General features: G+C 49.1%; 6 protein-coding genes and 2 non-coding genes across 8 annotated transcripts; 3 read left to right on the forward strand and 5 right to left on the reverse strand.

Moving 5' to 3' along the window:
• Positions 1-750: 750 nt before the first annotated feature.
• Positions 751-4,300, forward strand: BC939DRAFT_456702 (kinase-like domain-containing protein). Its single transcript, XM_051556373.1, has 8 exons — positions 751-1,198; positions 1,291-1,407; positions 1,555-1,944; positions 2,049-2,162; positions 2,257-2,529; positions 2,634-2,955; positions 3,036-3,901; positions 4,101-4,300. The coding sequence occupies exons 1-8, from the start codon at positions 1,046-1,048 to the stop codon at positions 4,113-4,115; spliced, it is 2,250 nt and encodes a 749-aa protein (XP_051410506.1). The 5' UTR covers positions 751-1,045; the 3' UTR covers positions 4,116-4,300.
• Positions 4,301-6,064: 1,764 nt separating this feature from the next.
• On the reverse strand, positions 6,065-7,451 carry BC939DRAFT_504693 (ubiquitin-conjugating enzyme/RWD-like protein; the record flags this gene model as incomplete). The annotated part of the gene is made up of 5 exons (XM_051560559.1): positions 6,065-6,080; positions 6,195-6,427; positions 6,524-6,601; positions 6,783-6,878; positions 7,428-7,451. 5 exons carry the CDS (start codon positions 7,449-7,451, stop codon positions 6,065-6,067), a joined length of 447 nt encoding a protein of 148 aa, XP_051410507.1.
• Positions 7,452-7,810: 359 nt separating this feature from the next.
• BC939DRAFT_t128 lies at positions 7,811-7,883 on the reverse strand. The gene has a single exon. It is a non-coding gene; the product is annotated as a tRNA-Phe (tRNA).
• Positions 7,884-8,011: 128 nt separating this feature from the next.
• BC939DRAFT_t127 lies at positions 8,012-8,085 on the forward strand. The gene has a single exon. It is a non-coding gene; the product is annotated as a tRNA-Val (tRNA).
• A 955-nt stretch (positions 8,086-9,040) lies between these two features.
• BC939DRAFT_214605 (uncharacterized protein) lies at positions 9,041-12,462 on the reverse strand. Its single transcript, XM_051550731.1, has 3 exons — positions 10,808-12,462; positions 9,494-10,278; positions 9,041-9,415 (listed from the first exon to the last, which is right to left on the reverse strand). The coding sequence occupies exons 1-3, from the start codon at positions 12,171-12,173 to the stop codon at positions 9,194-9,196; spliced, it is 2,373 nt and encodes a 790-aa protein (XP_051410508.1). The 5' UTR covers positions 12,174-12,462; the 3' UTR covers positions 9,041-9,193.
• A 1,135-nt stretch (positions 12,463-13,597) lies between these two features.
• Positions 13,598-16,812, reverse strand: BC939DRAFT_214692 (stress-activated map kinase interacting protein 1-domain-containing protein). Its single transcript, XM_051550733.1, has 4 exons — positions 16,040-16,812; positions 15,157-15,926; positions 14,447-15,055; positions 13,598-14,282 (listed from the first exon to the last, which is right to left on the reverse strand). Exons 1-4 carry the CDS (start codon positions 16,549-16,551, stop codon positions 13,858-13,860), a joined length of 2,316 nt encoding a protein of 771 aa, XP_051410509.1. The 5' UTR covers positions 16,552-16,812; the 3' UTR covers positions 13,598-13,857.
• Positions 16,657-19,090, forward strand: BC939DRAFT_494330 (uncharacterized protein; the record flags this gene model as incomplete). Its single annotated transcript, XM_051559600.1, has 2 exons — positions 16,657-16,839; positions 16,972-19,090. The coding sequence occupies exon 2, from the start codon at positions 17,030-17,032 to the stop codon at positions 19,088-19,090; it is 2,061 nt and encodes a 686-aa protein (XP_051410510.1). The 5' UTR covers positions 16,657-16,839; positions 16,972-17,029.
• A 37-nt stretch (positions 19,091-19,127) lies between these two features.
• BC939DRAFT_425578 (kinase-like domain-containing protein) lies at positions 19,128-22,550 on the reverse strand. The gene is made up of 7 exons (XM_051553159.1): positions 22,209-22,550; positions 21,791-21,980; positions 20,448-20,666; positions 20,212-20,263; positions 19,931-20,055; positions 19,562-19,819; positions 19,128-19,468 (listed from the first exon to the last, which is right to left on the reverse strand). The coding sequence occupies exons 1-7, from the start codon at positions 22,322-22,324 to the stop codon at positions 19,337-19,339; spliced, it is 1,092 nt and encodes a 363-aa protein (XP_051410511.1). The 5' UTR covers positions 22,325-22,550; the 3' UTR covers positions 19,128-19,336.
• Between the last annotated feature and the right edge of the window lie 11 nt (positions 22,551-22,561).

Below are 22,561 nucleotides of genomic sequence, written 5' to 3' on the forward strand. Positions count from 1 at the left end.
GCATGCGCACACGCGTAATACTCGTTCGTAGTCAGGACAATGGCAACGTCACCGGGAAATAAATTCGCGCGGACACGAAACGCGACCAGGAACCTATTCCTAGGCAATTGCTCTTCGCCTACAAAGCGACCTACACTTCTTCAGGAAAAGAATGCTACTGCTAGGCCCTAGTACTGAATAGCCTAGAGTAAAGCAGTTCTCACTGATCCCGGGTCCATAAGCGTCTGCGCCATTATAAGTTATATGCGTCAGTCCCTTTAGGCTCCATGCTGTGCGCTTAATACGACAGTAGGACCCATTCCCATCCTCTCTTCTATGCGTGGGACTGACGACTGAGGGCCAGTTGCGTTGAATAAGCTGTTGCCTATCAAGCTCAGTGTGAGGACCTGTGGGGTACCAATTGAATACCTGTTGCCGTTAAGACCAGTGTCGGAGAACGCTTTGTCCACTTGGGAATAAAAGTTGACCTAGGAGAATCAAAGCTGGGCAAGAGAGCGGCCATATTCCAATGTCCCTCCCTTTGTACCGACATTCGTTGTATTGAACGCATTTTCTTGGTCCATGACGCGGGAGGACAGAAGCAGGATGTTACGATTCCAACTACACATCTCTCATGTCATTCGCTCATCCACACACTTCATCGCCCAAGTGGACGTGCGATCTTGCAACTTTGACCGGTACTAGTAGTGCGTGTTTATATTTGCATAAAGCGCACAGTATCGATAGCGACCTCATCTCTCCTTACCCTCCCCGCCTATATCTCCCACTCCTCTTTTCTCTTTTCCCCTTCCTTTCTTCCTCTCTTCTCTCTTTTTCTCCTACTTGCGCTCCTTGCCTTGTTCTCTCATTGCCCTCTTGGAACATATATAATACCAAGAAATAGATATCCAACGATTACGGCGTCGATTACCCCTACGCCGTAGTGCACACAAATTAATTTCATTGGTTCATTTCCCCCTAAGCGACGCGTCCCCATCAGCCAACTACAGGCGATCTACAACGACCACATACCCTCTCCTTTACTTCTCAGCAGCTTCTGCTCGCCATGAACACCGCCGCCCCCACTCAAGCGCCCACGCATACCCAGCAGATCCATGCTCAAGACACAGCAGCCTATATCCGACCAGAAGCCCATGCGGCCGACCGCATATCTGCGCAGGAGGCTATGAAGGGCATGAGGATTAGTGAGCCTCATCAGGTACGTGCTATATTACATATATTTGGCGCTGAGTATCCATACAGATATATTGACTAGTATGAATGCTATTCAAACAAACTCTGCTGCTGCAGCACAACAGCAGACAAAGGCCCAGCGACACCGACGACGCGTACGTTGCCTCGCGTGTCGAACGGCACCTGGCCAGCCGTGCTCAAAGCATTCGGGCGTCGTCCAAACAGCAGACAGAGGTACAGAAGATCGTCTTGGCTCACTTCTTTTTATCTTCTATCATTCAACAATCTGCCGCCCTTGCCGTCATTTCTTAGCCCTTCTAATACTAATCCCCTCTCTCTTTCCTCCATTCTCGCGCCATCTCGCGTTTGTCATCACCAAAGGAACTGGCGCTGAAAGTGGCCTTGACCGAGCGTAGACGCTCCCCTCCAGAGAACATTACCACCACAGCCCCCGTTGCCTTCGATATATACAAGCCTATGGAAGTCATTCCAGAGCCGAACGCCAGCAGCAAAATAACCTGCAATAATCTGGCTCAAGGCTCTCAGTCCCGCCAGCCTCAGAGCTATTCTTCTCAGGATCCAGATATTGTTGCGCCTTCACAACAACACGATCAAGGATCCCGCTCTGGACCAACCCAGCAGTTTCACAACCAAAAAGCACCCATCCCGCCATCGCCCTCTACCAATGACAACGTTTCTCCAACCTCTCCTCAGCCTATACCATCGTCAGGACGTCAGTCAAACCTCAGCAGCGTCAGCAGCAGTAGCAAGGTGCGTTTAGGGCGTTTTTGAAGCTCTAACATTTTTATTTTTATTTTTTATTTTTTGGTGATATAACTAAAGACAACAACGCAATCCTTGCTATCTGAACATAGGAGTCCTATCGACGGAAGTATGGCGACATTCAAGGATACACATACATTGGTACCATCGGTCAAGGCAACTTCGGGAAGGTCCTCTTAGCAGAGAATGATATCACTGGCGAGCATGTAAGAGAGAATGGACGTTATTTAATGAACACAGACACGATATCCAGCTCCTATGAACCTCCATCTAACAACAAATATCCCTGTGCGTACTTAGGTTGCTGTAAAGATTCTGGAAAAGGCCCAGTTCAAGAGTGAGCAGCAACGACTTCATGCTACGCGCGAGGCGCGTCTGATGGCCACCTTGAGACATCCAAACATTGTCGATGTCAAGACCGTAATGGAGGATGACTATAGGATCTTGATTGTCATGGAGAATCTGACCGGAGGGGAGCTATTTGATTACATATCCAACAAGGGTTCTCTGGATGAGGAGGAGGCTCGCCGCATTTTTCAGCAGATTGTCCTTGCGATCCACTACTGCCACGAGGTACGACGCGTAAAAAAAAAAAAAAAAAAAAAAAAAGGAACAGCACAGCACAGCACAGCTCTGCGCCGAAAATTTTTAACATCTTTCTTTTTTTTTTATTTTAGAACAAAGTTGTGCACCGGGATCTCAAGCCAGAAAACATTCTCCTCGATAGCGAGCGTAATGTCCGTGTCGCCGACTTTGGGTTCGGCAACAATTGGCATAAGGATCGCCATCTAACCACATACTGTGGCTCGCCCTTCTATGCTGCCCCAGAGATGGTCAGCGGCACGCCCTACATTGGGCCTGAGACCGACGTCTGGAGCCTCGGTGTGATCCTATACGTCCTCGTCTGTGGTCGCCTGCCTTTTGACGCCAGCGACCTACCTGCGCTCTTTGCCCAGATCAAGCGTGGAAACTACCAGAAACCCAGAGAGGGATCCATCGGTAAGCAAATAATCTGTCCTCATCAAAGCGAGGTTCACGGCAATCGTGGTTCTAAACCGTCCTTTATGGATCTTTTCTAGATGTCTGCTCGCTGATTCACCGTATGCTGACTGTCGATCCCAAGCGCCGTGCCACGTTGGCGGACGTGCTCCGGTCCCGCTGGATGCGTGCTGATGGCATGGAGTCCTTAGCCACAGCCCTGCCTGCCCTCTCTACTGCTCTCCCAACCATCCGCTCTGCCTCAGTCCATCAGCAGCAGCAGCAACAGCAGGCAGGGTCGACTGTACTTGGGACTCACCACCCCAACAACGATATCAGCACCACTATGGCTGCGCCCGGCGTCCACACTGGCCAAAACCGCCATTCATACCACCCGCCAGGCGCGCATGAACTTGACCGACAGCAACAGCAACAGCAGGAATCTCCGTCTGTATACCGCTCATACCAGCATTCAGAGGACTATCAGCAGGACTACCGACACCAGCATCATCGCCAGAGCTCACAGTCGGTATTGCCCCGTGAGTTGCGTGACAGCGACGACCAAATGAGCGACGTCTCGCCCTCAATGGTCAGCTCCCCGACCGAGACCATGGCGACCATCTCACCGTGTACGCCTGTGGCCCCAACCTGCAAGAACGACGTCCTTGGCAGCAATGCCGCTGCTAACAATGCAACGACCCTCAACGGCTGCTCACCAGCCGTGTACCAGAAGCGACCGACTCCTGTGAACGGCGTCGCCTACGACGAAAAGCATCACCCTTACAAGCACCACCACTCTCGGACAAGTTCTGTTCATAGCCACGGATGCGGACAGAGCCCCGAGGCCGTAATGATCAACATGTGTCCATCGAACGATGTCCTCATGGACAGCTATGACACGTCCTCGAAGAAGAAGAGAAAGGCACTGACAAAGCTCCGTCAATTCTTTCGCTTCGAGACCAACAAGGTCTGAATGATACACTGCTGTGCAGCAATAATTCCGTATCTTAATATATGCACTCTACTCCCTCTCCCCGGACGCTGTGCTTGATGTTGAGCATATGCAAAACGCAGCAGGGAGTACGACATCGATCTGGCTATCGATGCAGATTTTAAGATAACTTTTCCCTTCCGTCATTTGTTCGCTTTGTTCAATCCATGTATAGACCCACCAACAATAGTTAGATTATACGTAACAAAGGAACGCTCCCCCAATACGAATGCTAGTGCCCCGGTTCTACAACGTCACTAAGGACTCCATTGAGTTCAGATGGCGGGGCTTTACAAGCGCGTCTCCATCGTTTGTTTTGAAGGACCTACATCGCTATAAAGTTTTGTCAATTCTTCACCATCATCCCTGGATCTCACTGCTGAATCAACTTTCTGCACATCGGAGCACACCGTTGCCTTCTCAAGCATCAGTTTGCTTACACTAGCTGCGAGTGTTTTTCTTAAAAACTAATTCCTCAACGAAGCCTTGGATGCTGTGGAAGATGGCTTCGACGACTACGATATACAGGTTGCCAAAGCCATGTCCTTGTCTGAAGTCCATGCTACTTCGCCGAACAGGTCATCCGCGAAAACTTCAAGAAAATGCCTCTGCCTTGATCCTCTTTCCGAAACTCTGCCCAACGATCTGGAAAAGAGGAAAAGCCAATAGCCTCAGAGACCTTGGAGATGATTGAGAAGCTGCAGAAGAAGGTCAAGCTATTGCAGAGCCAGATCAGAAAATTGCGAAAGGTCCCGCCTCCTAGCAATACGTTCGTCTCAATCAAACAGTATAAATGGCCTTCAAAAAAAAGGGTGTTTGTAGAGGAGCGTAGAGCAGTACTTTAATGCTACGAGTTTTGCAAGGGAGAAAAAGAGAACGCGAAACTTTTTACGACATCGGATCCTTTCCTACGAAAGGCCTATTACATGAGATTCTCGCTCAATGCCGTCAAGAATGTCGTGTTGAGAAAGGATAACGGAGACGCTCGAGGCAAACATCCTCGCTACAACCACACTCTATCGCTTGCTTCAGACCTTTGACGAATCGCAACGGAAATGAGCATCAAGGGATAAGCTGTTAACCTTAGAGTCCTTTTCAACCGTATCAAGCTGCTATTCGCAGCTCAATTCAAGGCTTCAAGCAAGGAAGCGATTCGCTTGTTGATGAAGAAAATGAGTTCCCGTTACCAGGATGTCGTGAACACTAGGAAATTTGTCGAAACCGAGGATATCAAGGCCAAGAGGCAGGACTACCTTCAAGCGCGACGGTCTGATAAGTATAAGGATATAAGGACGCCGTATTTGTGTATGTGGACGAATCCTACTGTAACCAGAACCATAAAGGCTGGCTTTTTTGAGCGACCCATTCCTTTGTCAACCTTCCTCAATTCAGAAGATACCGCAACAAAGACATAAGACGCACCAAATTGATTGCTCCGTAAGCAGGGTCTATTTTGTGCGCATGAATAAAAGATTTGACGCGAGCTAGCCTCAGCCGTAGACGGAGATATATCAGGCTATCAATCACGCCCTGTCCTCTTATTTCCCCTCATCTATCAAGGCCTGCCGAAACAAAAGGCTTGGCGTCTCTTGACAGTATAAAATGCACTCTCGTCTTTTCGTATCTCTTCACTCCCTCCCTATCTTGCAACGTATCTTCTTTTCACCAAAGCACGTCTTTGACTTTATTAATCCTTCATCTTCACATTCCCGCTTTCTCCTACAGAACCATGCTACAATGCAAAACCCCGACTTTTATCCCTGACCCCGAATAGTATACGAAAGCCCTTGTCAGGCCCAGCACACCCAGCATGCTTTTTTTTCTAAGCTACTACTCCCCATCCTAGTGCTACCAGCACCACTATCACCGCCAGTCAGTAAGCACTGGAGACTTTTTCAAGCTCCCGATATCCAGGAACGATGCCACGGGCCCTCCAGAGTGAAGAGGGGATTATGATAAGATGAGGACAAATATGGAAATATGCATTCGTATTGTATATTACTAACAGTTCAGCTTTGGGTTGTATAAACGGAAGACAAAAAAAAGCGCATTCAACAATCTGGAAGTGACTTCGCGTTTATTATATCTGCAGATTTCTGTTGTTATGAAAGCACCAACACATTCCCTCCGAAGGACATTTCAGTCGTGCCTTACACTAAAAATTTGCGCGTTATCAAAAATGAGAGACAAGGATAGTTAGCACTAAGGGCCAAAAGAGGGGTGGCAAAGCAATGATTGCATTCAGGTAAGGGTTTACTTACTGGCATACTTTCGGGTCCACTCCCGCGCGTTTGTCTCGTAACGCTGGCGGTCGGTCTTGTAAGTGTGTGCGATCTCTGGAACGAGAGGATCGTCAGGGTTGGGGTCGGTCAACATGGAGCAAATCGACAACAGGACCTTAGAGATTGTAAGCGCTGGCGACCACTGATCCCTCAAGATATCCAAGCAGATGCTTCCGTTGCTGTTGATGTTGGGGTGGTAGATTCTGGTTGTGAAGTTCACCTACAAGGACACGCACATATTTATAGTTTGTCAGCGACGAAAGGATTAAAAAGACATAAAAAATTATGCCATTGCAAAAGATAAAGAGACAATTACCTTTGGTGGTTTGAAAGGATAGTCCGTGGGGAAGTGAATCGCCAAGAAGAACACTCCTCCAGCATATGGTGAGTCCGACTGGCAGAAGGTATTGAACAAAATTGGATTAGCAATTGGGTCTCGAACAGCGGAAAAGATAGAGCGACAACACTGCGGTCCGAGCCCTCTCTCCTTGCCGCGGATAAAATAAGGAAGAGGCAGGGGGGTACGATATTGTTCCTCGGTCATCTGCGATGGCAATCAATTCAAAGATACTTACAGGACCCATGATGGTCGCCTGCCAGTGGAACATCTCGTCGCCGATGGGGCCGGCAGAGCAGGATGAGGGGGGATCTCTTCCGAGATCAGCTAATTCCTATTTTCACAGATCAATACCAGAACAAAAAGACGTTTTGGTTAGTATTTGTCATTCGAAACAAAAGGACTGCGGCAGCAAGACCAAGACCAATGATGGCAACGACATTCAAACACCACAGCAACTGAAGATTCCTCATCTATAAGATCCTCAGTCTTCTAATCAAGAGAGGTAAGCCACAGCCGCAAAAGCGAAGGGGAGTAGACGAGCAAGAAAAAGGGAGAAGAGGGAATATTATGCAGCTAAGAAAAGAGAGGCAGTGTCCTCGTGAGGGCATCGCAACTATTCCACAAAGGACATCCGCTACATTTCGAGGTAAACATCCACAGAGGCGGAGCTGATGAAAGGGAGGACAAAGACATAGACACCGCATTTCCTTGAGCGCAGATAATACATATATTAAAAAAGACCTGGTCACGAAGGGTCTCGAGAGAGAAAAAATAGAGAGAGTAGTGTGTGCAGGCAACGGAACGATGTCATAAACAACAAAAGCGATGCAGGAAGACACAGCGGGAGAGCGATTGCAGTGGATAACAGAGAATAGTTTACCTTGTTAATGCGTTTAAGAGCCATTGCAGAAGGGAGGGATGATGAACGAGATTTGGGTGTAGCGGGTGGGTGGTGATGAAAGAGAGAAAAGAAAAGAACGAAAAAGACACTCGTGAGCAGATATGGAAGAGCAGTTCCGCCATTTGCCCCTTCTTCCTTTTGCCATCGTCATCACAAAATCCACAGGGTTTCACGTACGACCAATCATATATACGTATAAGATGTGATCACTTCACAAAAGAATACCCTCCATCGACATATGAAGCAGACCACCTACCCGCTTCCAAAATGCCTCATGCTGGCGCCATGCATCTTCCTTCCACCATTCTGCAAAAAAAAAAAAAAAAACTCCACCTAAGGTGGTTTCAGTGGGAAAAAGAAATTGCGACCTGTGTGGATTGAACACACGACCTTCAGATCTTCAGTCTGACGCTCTCCCAACTGAGCTAAGGTCGCTGGTTGTACTTAAAATGGAAAGTAGGAGAATTATTATATTTCCTAATATTTTAAGGTTACACGTGATAACGTGAGGTGTTAGAGGTTTATATAATTTAGTCATTTCTCAACGTTTAAATAAGAACAAAGTTTGTATGGTGTAGTTGGTTATCACGTCTGTCTAACACACAGACGGTCCTCGGTTCAAGTCCGAGTACAAACACTTTTGTATTTTTGTTTCATTTTGCATTCACTTGGGAAGTACATCGACGAATACCGCACGTCTACACTTTGCAAAGAAAAGGTGCCAGAAGTTGGATACTGTTCCTGTTGCCATCTAATCTTCCCACGCCAAGGTGTTATGGGCTCGAATCAAGAAGATACAGGGTCTTCGCCCTACCGACAGCATAAGGGAGAAAACTGACAAAAGAGAAGCGTCGAGCCACTCTAGAAAATGGCAAAGCTGCTTCGATAGCCGACCCTATGGAGCAATGTCAGCGATGCATTATTGAACAGAAATATTGAAACTACTAGTATTAAAGACGCGCGCCTCCTTCACTTGAACTTCCGTCTTTACTCAGTAAAATACACTTTATATACCTTCATTACTTAACACACCCTTTAACCCTTTAACTTTTGTAACATCACGCTCCTAGACTTGAACCTATTGTATATTAACTATGTTTTTCTTCATTGGACTGATTGGCAGTGGAAAGAGGATGGCTATTCTTAGTCTCTCTCGGCTCAGGAGATAATGTGACGGAGACAGAAGACGCGCCAAAAGTGATTGTTGGCTATCAATCGCACCCTGTCCTCTTCTTTCCCCGCATTTATCAAGCCTTGCGGAAAAAAAAGGCTTCGCAATCTTGGGTAGTGCATGCATGCGTTGATGCCTATACAATCCGCGTCTTTTGGCAACTCTCCATCGCTCCGTACCTTGCAATGCATCTTCATGTCACCGAAGCACACCTTTGACTTTATCAATCTCCTTCTCCCACGCATCCCCAACTTTCCCGGCAGAACCATGCTTCAAATGCAAAATATAGCTTTATAGCTCTTATCCCTGATCTCAGCTATAGGCTGTACGACTTTAATTTGTTTAGTTATCCGCAAGGATTCTGTATTCATGTTGTGACAAATCCGCCTTCTCGGCAGACTTCAATATATTCATTTCTTGTTCTTATATCGTATATATGAGTACTACAGACCTAAAAACTATTGCAAAGCAGAAACCATAACTACTAATGGGATTCAACCCTATCTCACAAGACAACAAGACAAGAAAGAAACAAGAGGAAGAGAAAGAGTTGAGTCTCGACAACCCATCGCTTTTAGTCCCTCTTGCGTCCGATTCCGAAGCCAAGGACCACCACGGCAGCAGAGACGACGACCGTAGTCTTGCAAATACTCCACAGCAAGTTCGGATATGTCTCTGGCAGTAGCTTCTTCTCAGCAGAATCAGCATCAGAACTGCCAACGTTGGTCGTCTTCGTCTTCTTCTCCATCGCATGATCATTCAACACATCCATCGTCTCATTATCGCTCTCCACCGACTTTTCCTGCTGCTGCTGCTGCACCAACAGGGCCTCCTTGGTCAACTGCTCCTCCTCTTGCTTCTTGCTCTCCATAGCAATTTCACTAAAGACCGATAGCTTGGTCGTCGAAGCAGACGCCTCCGACCGAGGCGTCAACAACACAGACAAATCAATGCTCTCAACATCAGAGTCCTGTTCTTCTAACGATGTGTTCTTCTCAGAGACCGTGTTCGGAGTCAGAGGTGGTGATGGGACCTGGGAATAGGCTGTAGCACTGGTATCGGTCACGACCTCGAGCTGTACAGCTCTGAAGGATTTGTTGCTGTGATGACGAGCCACAGTAGGGCTGTGATGCTCTTCAGGATTGGCGGCGGCTTGCAAAACGAATGGCTCAGGCTTGGGCTCGACTGCAGCGCGTGACTGGACCGCAGCGGCATACGACAATGGAATAGTTGCAGGAGCAGGAGCAGGAGTAGGAGCAGGAGTAGGAGCAGGAGTAGGAGCAGGAGCAGGCTCTGCTGCATCGATGGTTTCATCTGCAGGGACGTGCTCAGGGACGTGCTCAGGGGCAATGACCGCAGTAAGCGTTGGCTCCTCAGCAGCTGTCAAACCCTCTTCCTCCACAGAATGGGTCACCTCGGTCTCGACTTTAGCCTCAGACTCGACGTTCTCTGCAGTCTCCTCAATCGATAGTTCCTGGGCAAGCACGCCGACCGGCTGCGCAGTGATCTGTGGCAGTGATTCGTCTACGCTGGAAGCATTGGCATCGAGGTTCTCTGGTGCACCTATCTCTCGCTCAGAGTTGGTAGCGAGAGCAGCAGGCGCAGATAAGGGGTCGGCAACAATAGCAGCAGCGACGGCTGGCTCGAGCATGTGCTCATCTGAGTGAACGTCAGTTACAGGGCACAAGTACAGGCACAAGACAGGATTATGGGAAAATAAATAAGGGATAAAGTGGATGATTAATATGATTGCCTCTGTTTCGCAGATTGGGGAGATAAGGCTCATTCAAACTGTATTGTCTTGTGTTCATCCCGCCTGTATATGTGCGCCTTGGATTTTTTCTTTTCTTTCTTGTTTGTTGGTCTTTACCTTGGTCAACAAGAGGTGCTGCATGCTCAGCTGCATGGGGTTGTTGTCGATCGTGTTCTTGTTGGGGTACAACCACAATGGGCTCGTTTGCATCCTTACCAATAATTTCATGATTGGCAATATTGCCCCCCTTGCCGTCGTCGTCGTCGTCGTCTTGGTCGTCGTCTGACTCGGATGCGGATGCATCCTGATTGCGCCTCGAGCGACCCTCACCGTCACTCAAGTCATCCGTCTCATCAAAGATCAACACGGCCTCGAATGTGTCCCTAGCTTTTGACCCCTTTGGTGTGGTTGGTGTGGTTGTGGTTTTGGTAGTACCTGTAGATGTGGAAATTCTGCCATCCTGATCAGAAGCAGGGGGTGTGGGTGAAGAGTCAAGGGCGACAGCAGTGACAGCTGTATCCCCATCAGATGTTGTCGCAGGATTAGGGGCTTCTTCGACCAACACTTGAGGGATGGTTTGACTTGCCGCGGTCTCGACATTCTCTTGCTGACTCTGGATGCTCGAGCTACGGCTGCGGTTGGGGGATGGGGACAGTTGGATCTGTTCGATTAGGTCGACGACGAGTTCGTGGTTGCAATGCCCCTCGTTATCCCATACTTGGTGTCGGTGGGGATCGCATTTCCACTCGTCATCGATCACAAACTTGAATTGATAGCGGTACTCCCGCATCAAGGGCAAGATAATGCCATCCTTGCTCTGATGGTGATAAGGGAGGTCGATATGGAGATCTCGGGAGGAGTCTAGTGTAGAGGGTGTCGATGTGGAGGAGGATCGCGATCGGCCAAAGAACCGGGCAATGCGCTTGCGTTTGGAGAGGTGTGCAGGTTGGGTGGATGCAGGGGAGGAAGGGGTGGAGGAGGACTGATCGTGTGGATGGTGGTGGTCCAGCAGCTCATGGTGGAGATATCCGTCGTCGTCGAGATAGTCGGAGATGTCTTCGACCTCTTGGACGTCGAGATGGATTTCGAAGGTGTCTGTACCGGCGATGCGGGTCATGGGCAGCTTCTCCCATGGCCCGTGCCCGGGGACAGACCAGGTACCGGCGATGTATGCGTTCCCGCTGGGGACGGGGTATGGCCAGACGATGTGGATGTCGTGTTGGGGAACCATGATGATAGTGTGCTGCTGCAGGGCGTGGGCGTGGACGTGGTGTTGCGAGGAGAGGGAGGAGGAGGAGGTCTGCAGAGTGGAGGACGAGGACGAGGAAGAAGCGGAGGAGTGCTTTCGACGTCTGAAAAAGGATGGCAATCGGCTCTGTTGTTGTTCCTGTTGCAGCTGCTGATGGCTTGGCCCGACACTGAGGCTGGAGGATAGGGTGCTGCTGGCAGTGCTTCGCTGGCTGGCAATGCTCCGCTGGCTGGCAATGCTGCTGCTTCGATCGCGCTGTCCTGCGGGCAAAGGCGAAGACAACGCGGCAGATGGCCCAAGGAAGGCTGTCGATGTCATCAGGCTGGCGCTGACCATCATTCTGCTGATATCCTTGGTGCCGTTCTTGTCGTTCTTGTCCTTGGCCGCAGCCTTACCGCGTCCATCGAGATGGTCATGCGACGAGTGGGCGGACGAAGATGCGGTAGAGAAGGACGAGGACTTTTTCTTTCCGCCGCTGGTGATGGGGGCGGTCAGATGGTCAGGGAGTGCAGGGAAGCTGGAAGGGAGAGCTTGGCCACGGATAGCATGCATTGTTGGGAGAGGGATGGTATTCAATGGTATGGATGGTATTCAGTGGTATCGAGGGTGTTCAGTGGTATCAGAGGTACTAATTCTTTTTTTTTTTTTTTTTTTTTTGTTGATTCAGAGATATGAATGAAAATATGGAATGTGCTGTGCAAAATGAAACAGGCCCAGTTGGACCAGGGGATGGTGAAGATGACTATGTACAAATAGGGTGAAGGCAGCCAGGACGAAGCAAGAGGGAGTGAAAAGAGGGAGAGGGAGTGCGAGGTGGAGAGAGGAGGATGGGGGTGTTGGAGGGAAGCTTATATATGCATTTGCATTCGTAGAAAAGCATTGGGTGTGCATTGGGTGCACTGGCTGCAACAGCAGCGGCCCAGGTCTGTTCTGTTCTGTCCACGGATCTCGAGATGGGATGAGGGGACGACTGCAGTACCTAATCCTCAGTCCCCTGCCTTTACAACCTGGAAGGGAGCAGCGGCAGCAGTATGCAGTAGACTGCTATCCTCACAGCCAAGGAGCCAAAAAGACGCCATCCAGCTGCTTATGCAAGAGTGTGCCGCAACAAGGACTTTGCAGGGGTATCCATCTCCAACCGTAGTCGTCTTTCCCCCCCCTCTTCTGCCTATCTATAGCCTGTGCGCACTTACACCCATCCTAATCGCGTCTTCCCGTTGTGCATCTATATGGACCACAAACAATTCTCCGCTTACTACTCTTCTACTCTGCCCTCTTTGCGGAACGGATGGATTGGAGAGGGACACTGGAAAAAAAAAGGAACTCTTGAACATTTTTCACACGATCGATCAATTGAACAGCCATCCACAGTAGACAATTCACACACTCAACGCTGCACCGAAGCAGCAGCATAAAGATAAGCAAATGCTTGCGCCCAACTATTATGGCTGTCATTCTGGGCCAGTGAAGAAAAAAAAAGTCCCCTTTCTACAACGCTTCGTCCTCTCTTTTTGCTCCACAAGCTAACCGCGGGGTGGGAGACACAATAAAGAAGCGTGTACAGCTGTTTACACGAAAAAGATACAATGGTGTGGAGAAACAAGCAAGCAAAAAGATAGACAGCATGGATTCGCAATATTCAAATGGCCCCTACAGTCGTGTAGTTCCTCGGAGAAACGGAACGGCTGCGTCCTTTTTTTTATTACGTTAGGGACTACATGCGTCTCTCGATCTGTCGAGGCCTAAAGGGTTTGCGTTCTCACATGCCGGGCGCTTTGCATGTTGAACAACGGGCCAGTTGTCCACCTCATTTTCATTCGTTTTCAAAAAAGCACCGACCACTTTTCTGTGTTTGTTTGTTCCCTGGCACTGCAATTCGTCGCTTTTATTTGCAACACAAACGCACAGAAACCCTCCGCAATAATGAAAGGAAATATCCGCTTGCATTGCAGGAACAAGTTGGAAAAAAAAAAGTCTAAAAAGAAAAAAAAAAAAAAAGGAAAAAGAAAAAGAAAAAATGAGGGCGCCGCAAGACCATTGGGCTACGCTAGTTTTGCCAGGACACCCCGGGGGGTTGCCTCAGTCTTTCCGCCTCCCTCAACTATTTTTGAGTTGCATAATCCGTTGACAGATTTCCTCTAGAAAAACAACAAAACCGAACGCGCAGCGAACAGGAAAAAAATTAATTAACAACCAAAACCACACACATGTCAGTTCCCCGTCCACTTCATTTCGTTCAAGATGCATAAACCAATACTCCAAAAGAACGCCTCATCTTCCATATCCACTTACGTGCTTGCTGTGGATTCTTGGCCTCAAACTCATATGTCTTCTTCTCTCGATCGCCACGGATCACTACCAGCTTGAAGCTACTCGGCGCCTTCCTGCTCTGCTTGCAGTCGTGGATTGTACTTTTCAGATACGAAGCCGTTTTCCCAGAGTCAAACAAAAGCGTTTTGGTTGAAGAAGGCATGATCCGGATGTAGTCTCCATCTATTGCTAGAACCTGCTCATGATGACCCACATATCCTCCACGTCGCTTTCGATTCAACGTGTATTCACGATACACCTCAGCCGAGGTAAGGTACGAAACACTTGACCCCGGGATTTCTGCCAGTCCAGGTCGACCAAACTTTGAGCGCTTCGCCGTCAAGTTTGACTCTACAAAAAAGTTTAGCGAGTGGTGCAAAAAAAAAGGAACATACAAAAAAGTTTCGCGAGTAGCGCAAAAAAAAGGAACAAAGTCAGAGTCAGATAGAGACCATTGGGAGATGCGCACGCACAACAGCCATTGTTACATTGTAGTGCGTCTATGGATTTCTTACCGCTGGTCTTCGGGACAAGAGAGAGTTCTGTCGTATTGGGGATGTCCTCGGCTGCACCATCCAGGGGTAAGACGTGGTGCGTGTCTGCCACCACAAGGGACCACTCTGCCGGATCCATCTTGCGCTTCAGACAGATATAATCAATGACCCCGGACACCAACATCTTTGGCAAGATCTCGACCGTCGTCGTATGCTTGACTTCGTGGTTCGTATGCAAACGCACCCGAACGTAGTGCTGCGTGCTCGCAATGAGAGGTTCCGCTCTGGGTGGCGCAACGATGCCCGTCGTGCTGCTTCCTGCACCCATGGCCGATATGGCTCCGCTTGATGTACCTCCGCTTACACCATTGGGCTCTATTGAGGCCGACTCCGACCATTGACCTGCCTGGACTTCTCCCTGGAGACCCAAGTTAGGCCTTGGAGGATCAGGTGGACCAAGGCCAGTCGAAGACTTTTGTCTCTTGGGCCGCACCACTGTCCTCCCAGACTTTGTATAGAGGATCTCGTTGATCTTGGCCTGGGCTGGCGTCGCTTCACAAAGAGCAAATTGATTCATGGCAAACCGCTGATTCATAGAGAACCGTCCAATTTTTAATGTTCTTTCCACCGCTATAGAATAAAGCATGAAGTATATTTTGAACGTTAGCCTTGACTGATCCCGGCACTTTTTGCACACTCAAAGAACAAAATATAACTAGACCCGAACTTACCAGGCAAATCATCGTCAATCTCGCCATCATCCTCTACGATGCGCAGGTTCCATTGCACCACCGTCGATAGTTCGTCACTGAGCAACGGCGTCCGGCCTTCATGGTAGTACTGATAAAGAATGTACCCAATAACGTCCTCGACACTTGCGTCTCGTTTCACAACCACCTGCATCGGGTCCTTTGGTTTGTCACTGCCTGGCAGGTAGATCTTCAGCTGCACTGGGTTCGCTTCTCCCATACCTGCAATTCGAAGGAACTCCTCCGCAAATGGGTTGTCCTCCCTCGACTTCTGTTGCTTGATGAGCAATGCGAGGAGTGACACTGGCGGAGGTTTCAACGGAACAGGTTCGGATATGAAGCCGTTGGTTTGAGGTGTCGCTGACTTTTGAGGCGGAGGTGTGTTAGGGCGAAGGGGCAATGGCGATCTCAAAGCGCTGACGGCTGAAGCAGAACTCCTGTACATCCGTCCAGCTATTGCAGAGTCCGGTGGCGACAAGTCAATGGGCGAGTTGATCGAATCAATCGTAATATCGCCAATTTCAGTTTCACGCTCTGTCAGCTCGGATTCCTGTGCAGTGTTGTCGTTTGCATGTTCAGAGCTGCGTGCGCCATCATTCTCTTCTATCATCTGTTGCTGTTGTGCTTGGGCATCCTCTGGAATAGTCGCTGACGAGGGTCTGGATGGGGTAGTGATGAAGATTCCCGGTGCAAAATTACCGCCAACATGTGCTGGTATCGCCATCTTGGGGAACGTTCTTGGTGGCGATTTTCTGTTGGTGATAAGGTCAAGATAATAGTGAAGCGCGTTTAGAACAAGATTCATCAGTAAACATGCACGACCTTCTTTGCTTCCTTTCTACTGAGCATGTCCTTGGAGACTCACACTGGTTCCTCGTCATCAATATCAATATCATCGTCACTCTCCATGCTGGCGACAGCCATTGGGATAGGAACTCTCATCGCGGGAATGGGTGCAGGCTGGAGAGGGAACGCAACAGGCGCGCCTCCCTCGATGCCTCCTCTTCCAAGACCGGCAGCTGCCGCGGCGGCAGCAGCCTGAGCGGCAACGATCCGCCGTCGATCGAACTTGACTCTGTTGCCAGCAGCAGGTTTGGTGGGCTGGTTCGCGGTCGAGAGACTGTCAGTCGAGTTGAGGGCAGAATCGCTGGCGCTGAGGAGCAGAGGGTTGCTGCCGAGTATCATGTAGTCATGGTTGATATTGGGCGAGTAGCAATATTGCATCTCTGGAAAGACAGGGCCTGCAGCCTTAATGTACTCATTGGAAAGGAGCTGGGGCGGGAAGGTGATGACCTTGTCCGAGATACGATCGTCCAACCTCAGATTGCTTAGTCGCAGGCTGTGGACAATATAGGCAGGGTCGCTCAACAGGGACATTAGTGGGGACTTGATACACTTGTTCCTGTTGATGCTTGGTTGCAGGGGGGATGTATATGTACAGATGAGAAGAAAGGGGATCAAGAGCAGGAGAAAAGGAGCGAGGATGTGGATGTGGATGTGGATGTGTATGTATATGTACAGGTCGAGGTGGGTCGCGCTTGTTTATTTGAGTGGAGAGAAGGAAGGAAGGTGAGTGGCGGCCGAAGGAGCGGGGTAAAGGGGTGAAAGGCATTCGGGCTAGAAACGGTTGGTTGGTTGGGTGCATGGGTGCAACTATCGGCTTTGGTAGGGTTATGCCTTTGTAATATAATAATGCGTGACCGTTGTTTACAGAGAGGATGGATGGATATGGTCGTTCTTTTTTTTTTTTGCCACCGATTTTTCCTCATAAACATCATAAACATACCCTCTCGAAAGGACAGATATAGGGACAAGAGCAAGGACAAGGACAAGGACAAGAACGAGAGGCCAAATCATGCACAGGACACTGCAACAGTTGACAAGAGTGCGTCAGCAGCTCGCACGCAGGACAGACCAGTGCACACTCACAACCATCCATAATCCAACATATCGATCCCATGGAGCAAGCAGAGTCTGGCGAGCCATTCCTCCGACGCATTCGGCCACTCGCTTCTCCACCTCTGCAATATGCCAGGCCGTCAGGACCATGAACCTCGACGACCTCGAAGTAGATACTCTGGATGAACCGAAAACTCGTCAGAAAACCTCAATACCACCGCGGCCATCGTTACTATCACCATCTAATGTTGCAACGCAATCAGCGTCCGAGCAGGAGGCCTCCGAATTTTTCGATCCAACTATTGTCGCCCCAGAACAGATTAAAGAGTTCAGAGATCTCTACGAACAGGTCCGGCACTCCAAGGACCCTGACGATCAGGAAAAGATCCTATTCGCTTACAGGTCCATCGCAGATGACCCCGACATTTTTTCTCAACTTCAGCCTATCGACTTTATGTACGCACTCAATTCCTGCAGAAATCTCCTCAAGGTTGTCCCTCGGATGCGCCGGATCCTCGAGGATGTCGAGAAGGCCGGCTTTGGTAATATTCCTGAGATGTATCATATCCTCCTCAAGGTGTACGTCAAGCTATCGGACTTCAAGAATTGTGGCAACCTTGTCGATGAGATGAAGCGCAAGGGAGTCGATTTCAACACCGCGACCTATCATATTTTGCTCGACGTCTGCAGGCACGAGAGGAGTCTCCGGAACGCTGTCGGCTTGTTGGCTCAGATGCGGAAGCGCAATGTCGAGGTCACGGCCTCAACCTACCTGATCATGCTGACCATCTGTGCTCGTGTCAAGAACGCACGGCTGGCGAGGGAGTACTTTGACGAAATGCCACTCCTGGGACTCGAGCAGGAGCCGGTCCATTACAACGCTTTGCTGAATGCCTATGCACACGCACGCAACCTCGACGGTGCTAAGCAGGTGTTCCGGATGATGGAGGATGATGGCATCCCCGTGGACTATTACACCTATACGGCCATGATCAAGGCTCTAAAGGGCGCCAGGCGATATGTCGAGGCTAACACGTTGGTCAGCAGCCTGGGGGCGAACGGGACGAAACCGAACGCCAAGATTTTGGTCGCCCAGGGCAAGGAACCCTTAGATATCATGAATGAGTGCACCAGCAATAATGTTGAGATGGCCCAGCACGATTTCAATATGCTGATTATTCAGGCCCTCAAGCGTAATCGGTTTGCTCAGGTACCAGAACTCATGGAGCAAATGCAGAAGCGTGGACATCGACCCAATGTTTTCACCTTCACAGCTATGATCGACGCGGATATCAAAATGGGCAAGTACTACGAGGCCAAGGAGATCTTCCAGGCGATGCAACAGGCCAACATCCAGCCGGACGTGATCGCATACTCCGCCATGATCTCAGGCGCACTGTCTCAGGCGAGCGTGAACGAGTCCCTAGAGCTCCTCAAGGCCATGGTCGGTGACGGTCTCCTGCCCAACCTGCACACCTTCAACTCCTTACTCTCCGCCAGTGTAGGCGAGATTGGAATCGACTCCTTGAAGGTCATTCGCGAAACAATGCAGGCACTTCATATCCGACCGGATCAGCGATCTTTCAACGCCCTGCTATCTGCCTACGCCCTCCAAGGAGACATGGATGAGATGTTGCGATCATTGGAGGACATGAAGCGATCTAAAGTCGCCCCCGACGCTCTCACGTATTCGATCCTCATCTCGGGGTTTCTTCAGAACGGTGACCTGCGATACGCCATGGAGTGGTACTACAAGATGATGGATGGAGGATTCGTGCCTGCAACCTTTGTGTTCAACAACTTGATGGCGGCCCTGCACGGATCCGGTCAAGGTCAGCAAGTTCTTCTGATGTGGGCTGAGATGGATCGTATTGATATTAAGAAGAATGAGCAATCGTTCGAGATTGCGCTGGAGGCCTGCGAAAAGTTTGATCTGCACGATGCACGCCCACAGATCGAGGAGCAGCTGAAAACATATCTCGCATCCCGATACCTCTCCGGCTCTAAGAGGCATTAAACCATTTGCAATGCACAGCATCCATTACGCCCTTTTGCTTTGCTTTACTTTGTTTCTTTAATGGTGTTGTCAGTCTATGTATGTGGAGGAAGGCTATGATATTCATGGCATCATGTCCGTACTTAAAGTCATCTCGTTGGTTGGTTGTTAGATTGCGTGGGTGTATCTGGTCGATTCATTCCATCTCCGGTCCCATGAAGGTAGAACAAAGGATGAGTACTCCTTCAGTCCCGGAAATTACCCTGTCTATGAAGGCGGGGCAGGGGCTTTACCCTTTTTTTCCTCCTCCTCGCGTGCGATACGCGCCTCCATCGCCTTAACAGCCCATCCCTTCATGTCAACCTCTACATCCTCGTACTTTGTCAAAAAAGGATGCTCCTGTTGAAGTTCAATAGAATCGTTAATACATGAATCGGACATAGGGGCCAATACAACAGAAAGAAATATCAAGTCCATGGTCACGTAACGTACCAGCAGCGCAGCATATGTAGGACGGTCCTTCGCGTCCTTGAGTAAGCAGAGTGCGACAAAGGCACGAGCGTCCTCCGAGTAGGTGTCGGGAAGAGCGGGTGGGGGGCTGCCGACAATGGCACTCAGCTGTGCAAAGACGCTGTTGTACTTCTCGGGCGGATATGGATATGATCCTTCTGCGGTCTCCAAAATCGACAAACCAAGTGACCAGACGTCGGACTGAACAGTGTAGGTCTGACCCTGTGAGATACGCTCAGGCTAATGATCGATTGAATTCAAGGAACGAGCAAGGACCAAAAAAGTGTTAATAACAATGAAGTTCTGCATCAGGGTTGATCGTGTAAGCATCGCCGAAATGATTTCACGTACTGCCATGTAACTCTGGCATCCAATGTGGGTCTTGGCTAAAGACTGGACAAGCTGACCCGAGACACCGAAATCACACAACTTCACTTGTCCCTGCGAATTGATGAGAACGTTGGTTGGCTTGACATCTATACATCACGATTGCAGTAACGTTGGGGAGACGTTTTATGAAAATTATCAGTAAATCAGCGTGGCCTTCCAAAATGTCGCTCTAAGAGCCCATTTTCATTACGCGATACTGGACATTAGTTTCAATTTCGAACGAGAAGGCCGCCATTTAGTACCTCGATGAATGATAGACAGCTCGTCCTTTAGGAACTTGAGTCCCTTGACCATCTATCGAATATTACACAAAGAAGCAATATGGTCCAGTGAGTTGAGAGCGCTGATTGCTGTCATTTCGTATTGATTGGTTGGTTGGTTGGTTTCCGGGAGAGCTAAAAAAATATAATAGAAGCGATTTCTGGCAAGCGTATTTCCACATTTTACATTTCCACATGTCCCGCAAATTGATTCATACCGAGAGGGTGATACTTGAGAGGACATCCTCAGGAACGCCAATTTGATACAGCTTATCCAAAGATCCAGCATCCATGTACTCCATGCAGTAGTACACACACGTCTCGATGAAGAATGCGCCATAAAAGTCGACAATGTAGGGGCTTTGTGACTTGTGGAGGACATCCAACTCCATAAGAATTGAGTTCAATTTGCTCTGATCCAACTCTAAGCGAGTTTCCTATGGAGAATAAGGGGAAACAGAGTGTACATGGAGTGAGATAAAAGTGAATTAGTTGCAATTCGATCGTGAAAAAATGGGCACCAGTGGTACGTTAAAGTGATAATACACATGATGGAAAGTTTCGATCCAGCACCAGCCTAGCCACGATGAGGATTATTGCAATTTTCATAATAGTGAACCTGGATACGATTTGGTCATTCTTGTGAGCACAACTCGCTCCAAAAACACACTCGCTGCAAGAGGACCCTGTGCGCTCATAGACTCGATGCACGTATGCGCACTATCCCTTGCCACGCACATAAGCACACAAAGAAGCACAGAAGACGAAGAAAAAAAAAGTGGAGGAAATGTCGTACCGGCACAGGCACATCAGGACTGAACCTCACCCAATTAAGATATACCGCAGCGCCATGAGTGTGTCCACACTACCCGAGGAGAGCACACCTTGTGTCGGAGAACAGAACAAAAGACCGCGCAATGAAATAAAGAAGACCCACCAAATACAACAGGCCACCGTGCCTGTCGTCACTTCCCTCTCCCTCTACACCCGTGGTACTGCAGCAAAGAAGAAAAAAGAAAAAAGAAAAAAGAGAAAAGAAAAAAAAAGAGCAAGCGAGTGAGGGCGAGTAACCCCCGGACATGAAGAAAAAGTCAGCGCAAAAGGGTAGATGGCGATTGGTTCAAACCGTGTCGAATACTTTTTTTTGATTTATTTTCCAGTTATGCTGTTTTGCAGAAAGAGTGATCTCACTTTCGAGCATGCTGACACATTCAGCAGCATATCCAAACAACTATGCATGAGCACATGTATCTATCCTCTTTCCACAAAAGAAAAAAGAGGAATCGCGGAAAAGAGGGGGAAATACTGCATATAAGGAACAGATGAAAAAAATGACGAAGGTGGCGCTATTGGAAATGCTGGTAAAAAAAAAAAAAAAATCGGCTCTTCGCTTTGCAGCACCGCTCGATCCCTTCCAAGGAAGAATCTCTGCGTGGTCATATGCATCCTCGCTGTTTTTCGCCTGCATCCTCCCCACCCCCGCTGTGCACGAGTCGTTTTTTCCTTTCTTCCCTCATCCGATCACCATATTTGAAAGCCGAAAGAAAAGCATGGTAATTACCTTCATTGCCATGGTGACATTAGTGGGCTTGTGGTAGACCTTCTGGACAGTGCCGTATTGTCCCTTGCCTAATTCTTCGAGGAGCTTCAATTCCTCCATATTGATCTTGAATTTGTTGCCATTGCTAAAATCGACGCCGTCGGCATGCAAGATCGCCTTTCCGTTAAAGTTGAGCTTTCCGGAGGGATCCCTTTTCAAGAGAAAGAAGCCGAAGAAAGAGGAGGGATCCAAGAGTAGGAACAAAAGAGAAGAATAAAGTCAGTGCCGTAGTCAGGTTTATGGGTGAATTCAGATCAGGGTTAGATTCCCTTCCCCTTTTGGGTCGACACCGATGACGCCGTTGACCTCATAGGCGTTCATTGACGTCAAAACACGGTGAGCAGGAACAGAAGGAGCAGGGAGCAGTGGAAACACTTACACGAAGCGCGAGAAGTTGGCGAAGGGCGTCTCCTGCTTGGGGGCCGGTGCTCCACCACCCATTTCCGAGAGGGTCATGCGTGGAGGGGCACGACGCGCTGGCGTAGGGGCGTTCATGACTATTTTTTTTACTTGGTTGTGCTGCTGGTTAGGTTCTTGCGTGGCGAGTGCGAGTAGATATTCGGTGAAGGAAAGAAAAGAAAAAAAGAAAGAGAGCAGGAAGAGGTAGGGTATAGCAGACAGAAGAGGGATAAGAGGATAGGCAGTGTAATGCGGGCCGAGGAAGAGGGAGGGAAGAGCGTGCTGGGGAATATGGAGTACGAAGAAAGGGGAATAGAGAGGGGAGAAAAAAAA

The sequence above is a fragment of the Gamsiella multidivaricata genome (assembly GCF_025024155.1).
Source record: "Gamsiella multidivaricata strain RSA 2152 chromosome Unknown BC939scaffold_48, whole genome shotgun sequence".
Lineage (NCBI taxonomy): Eukaryota > Fungi > Mortierellomycota > Mortierellomycetes > Mortierellales > Mortierellaceae > Gamsiella > Gamsiella multidivaricata.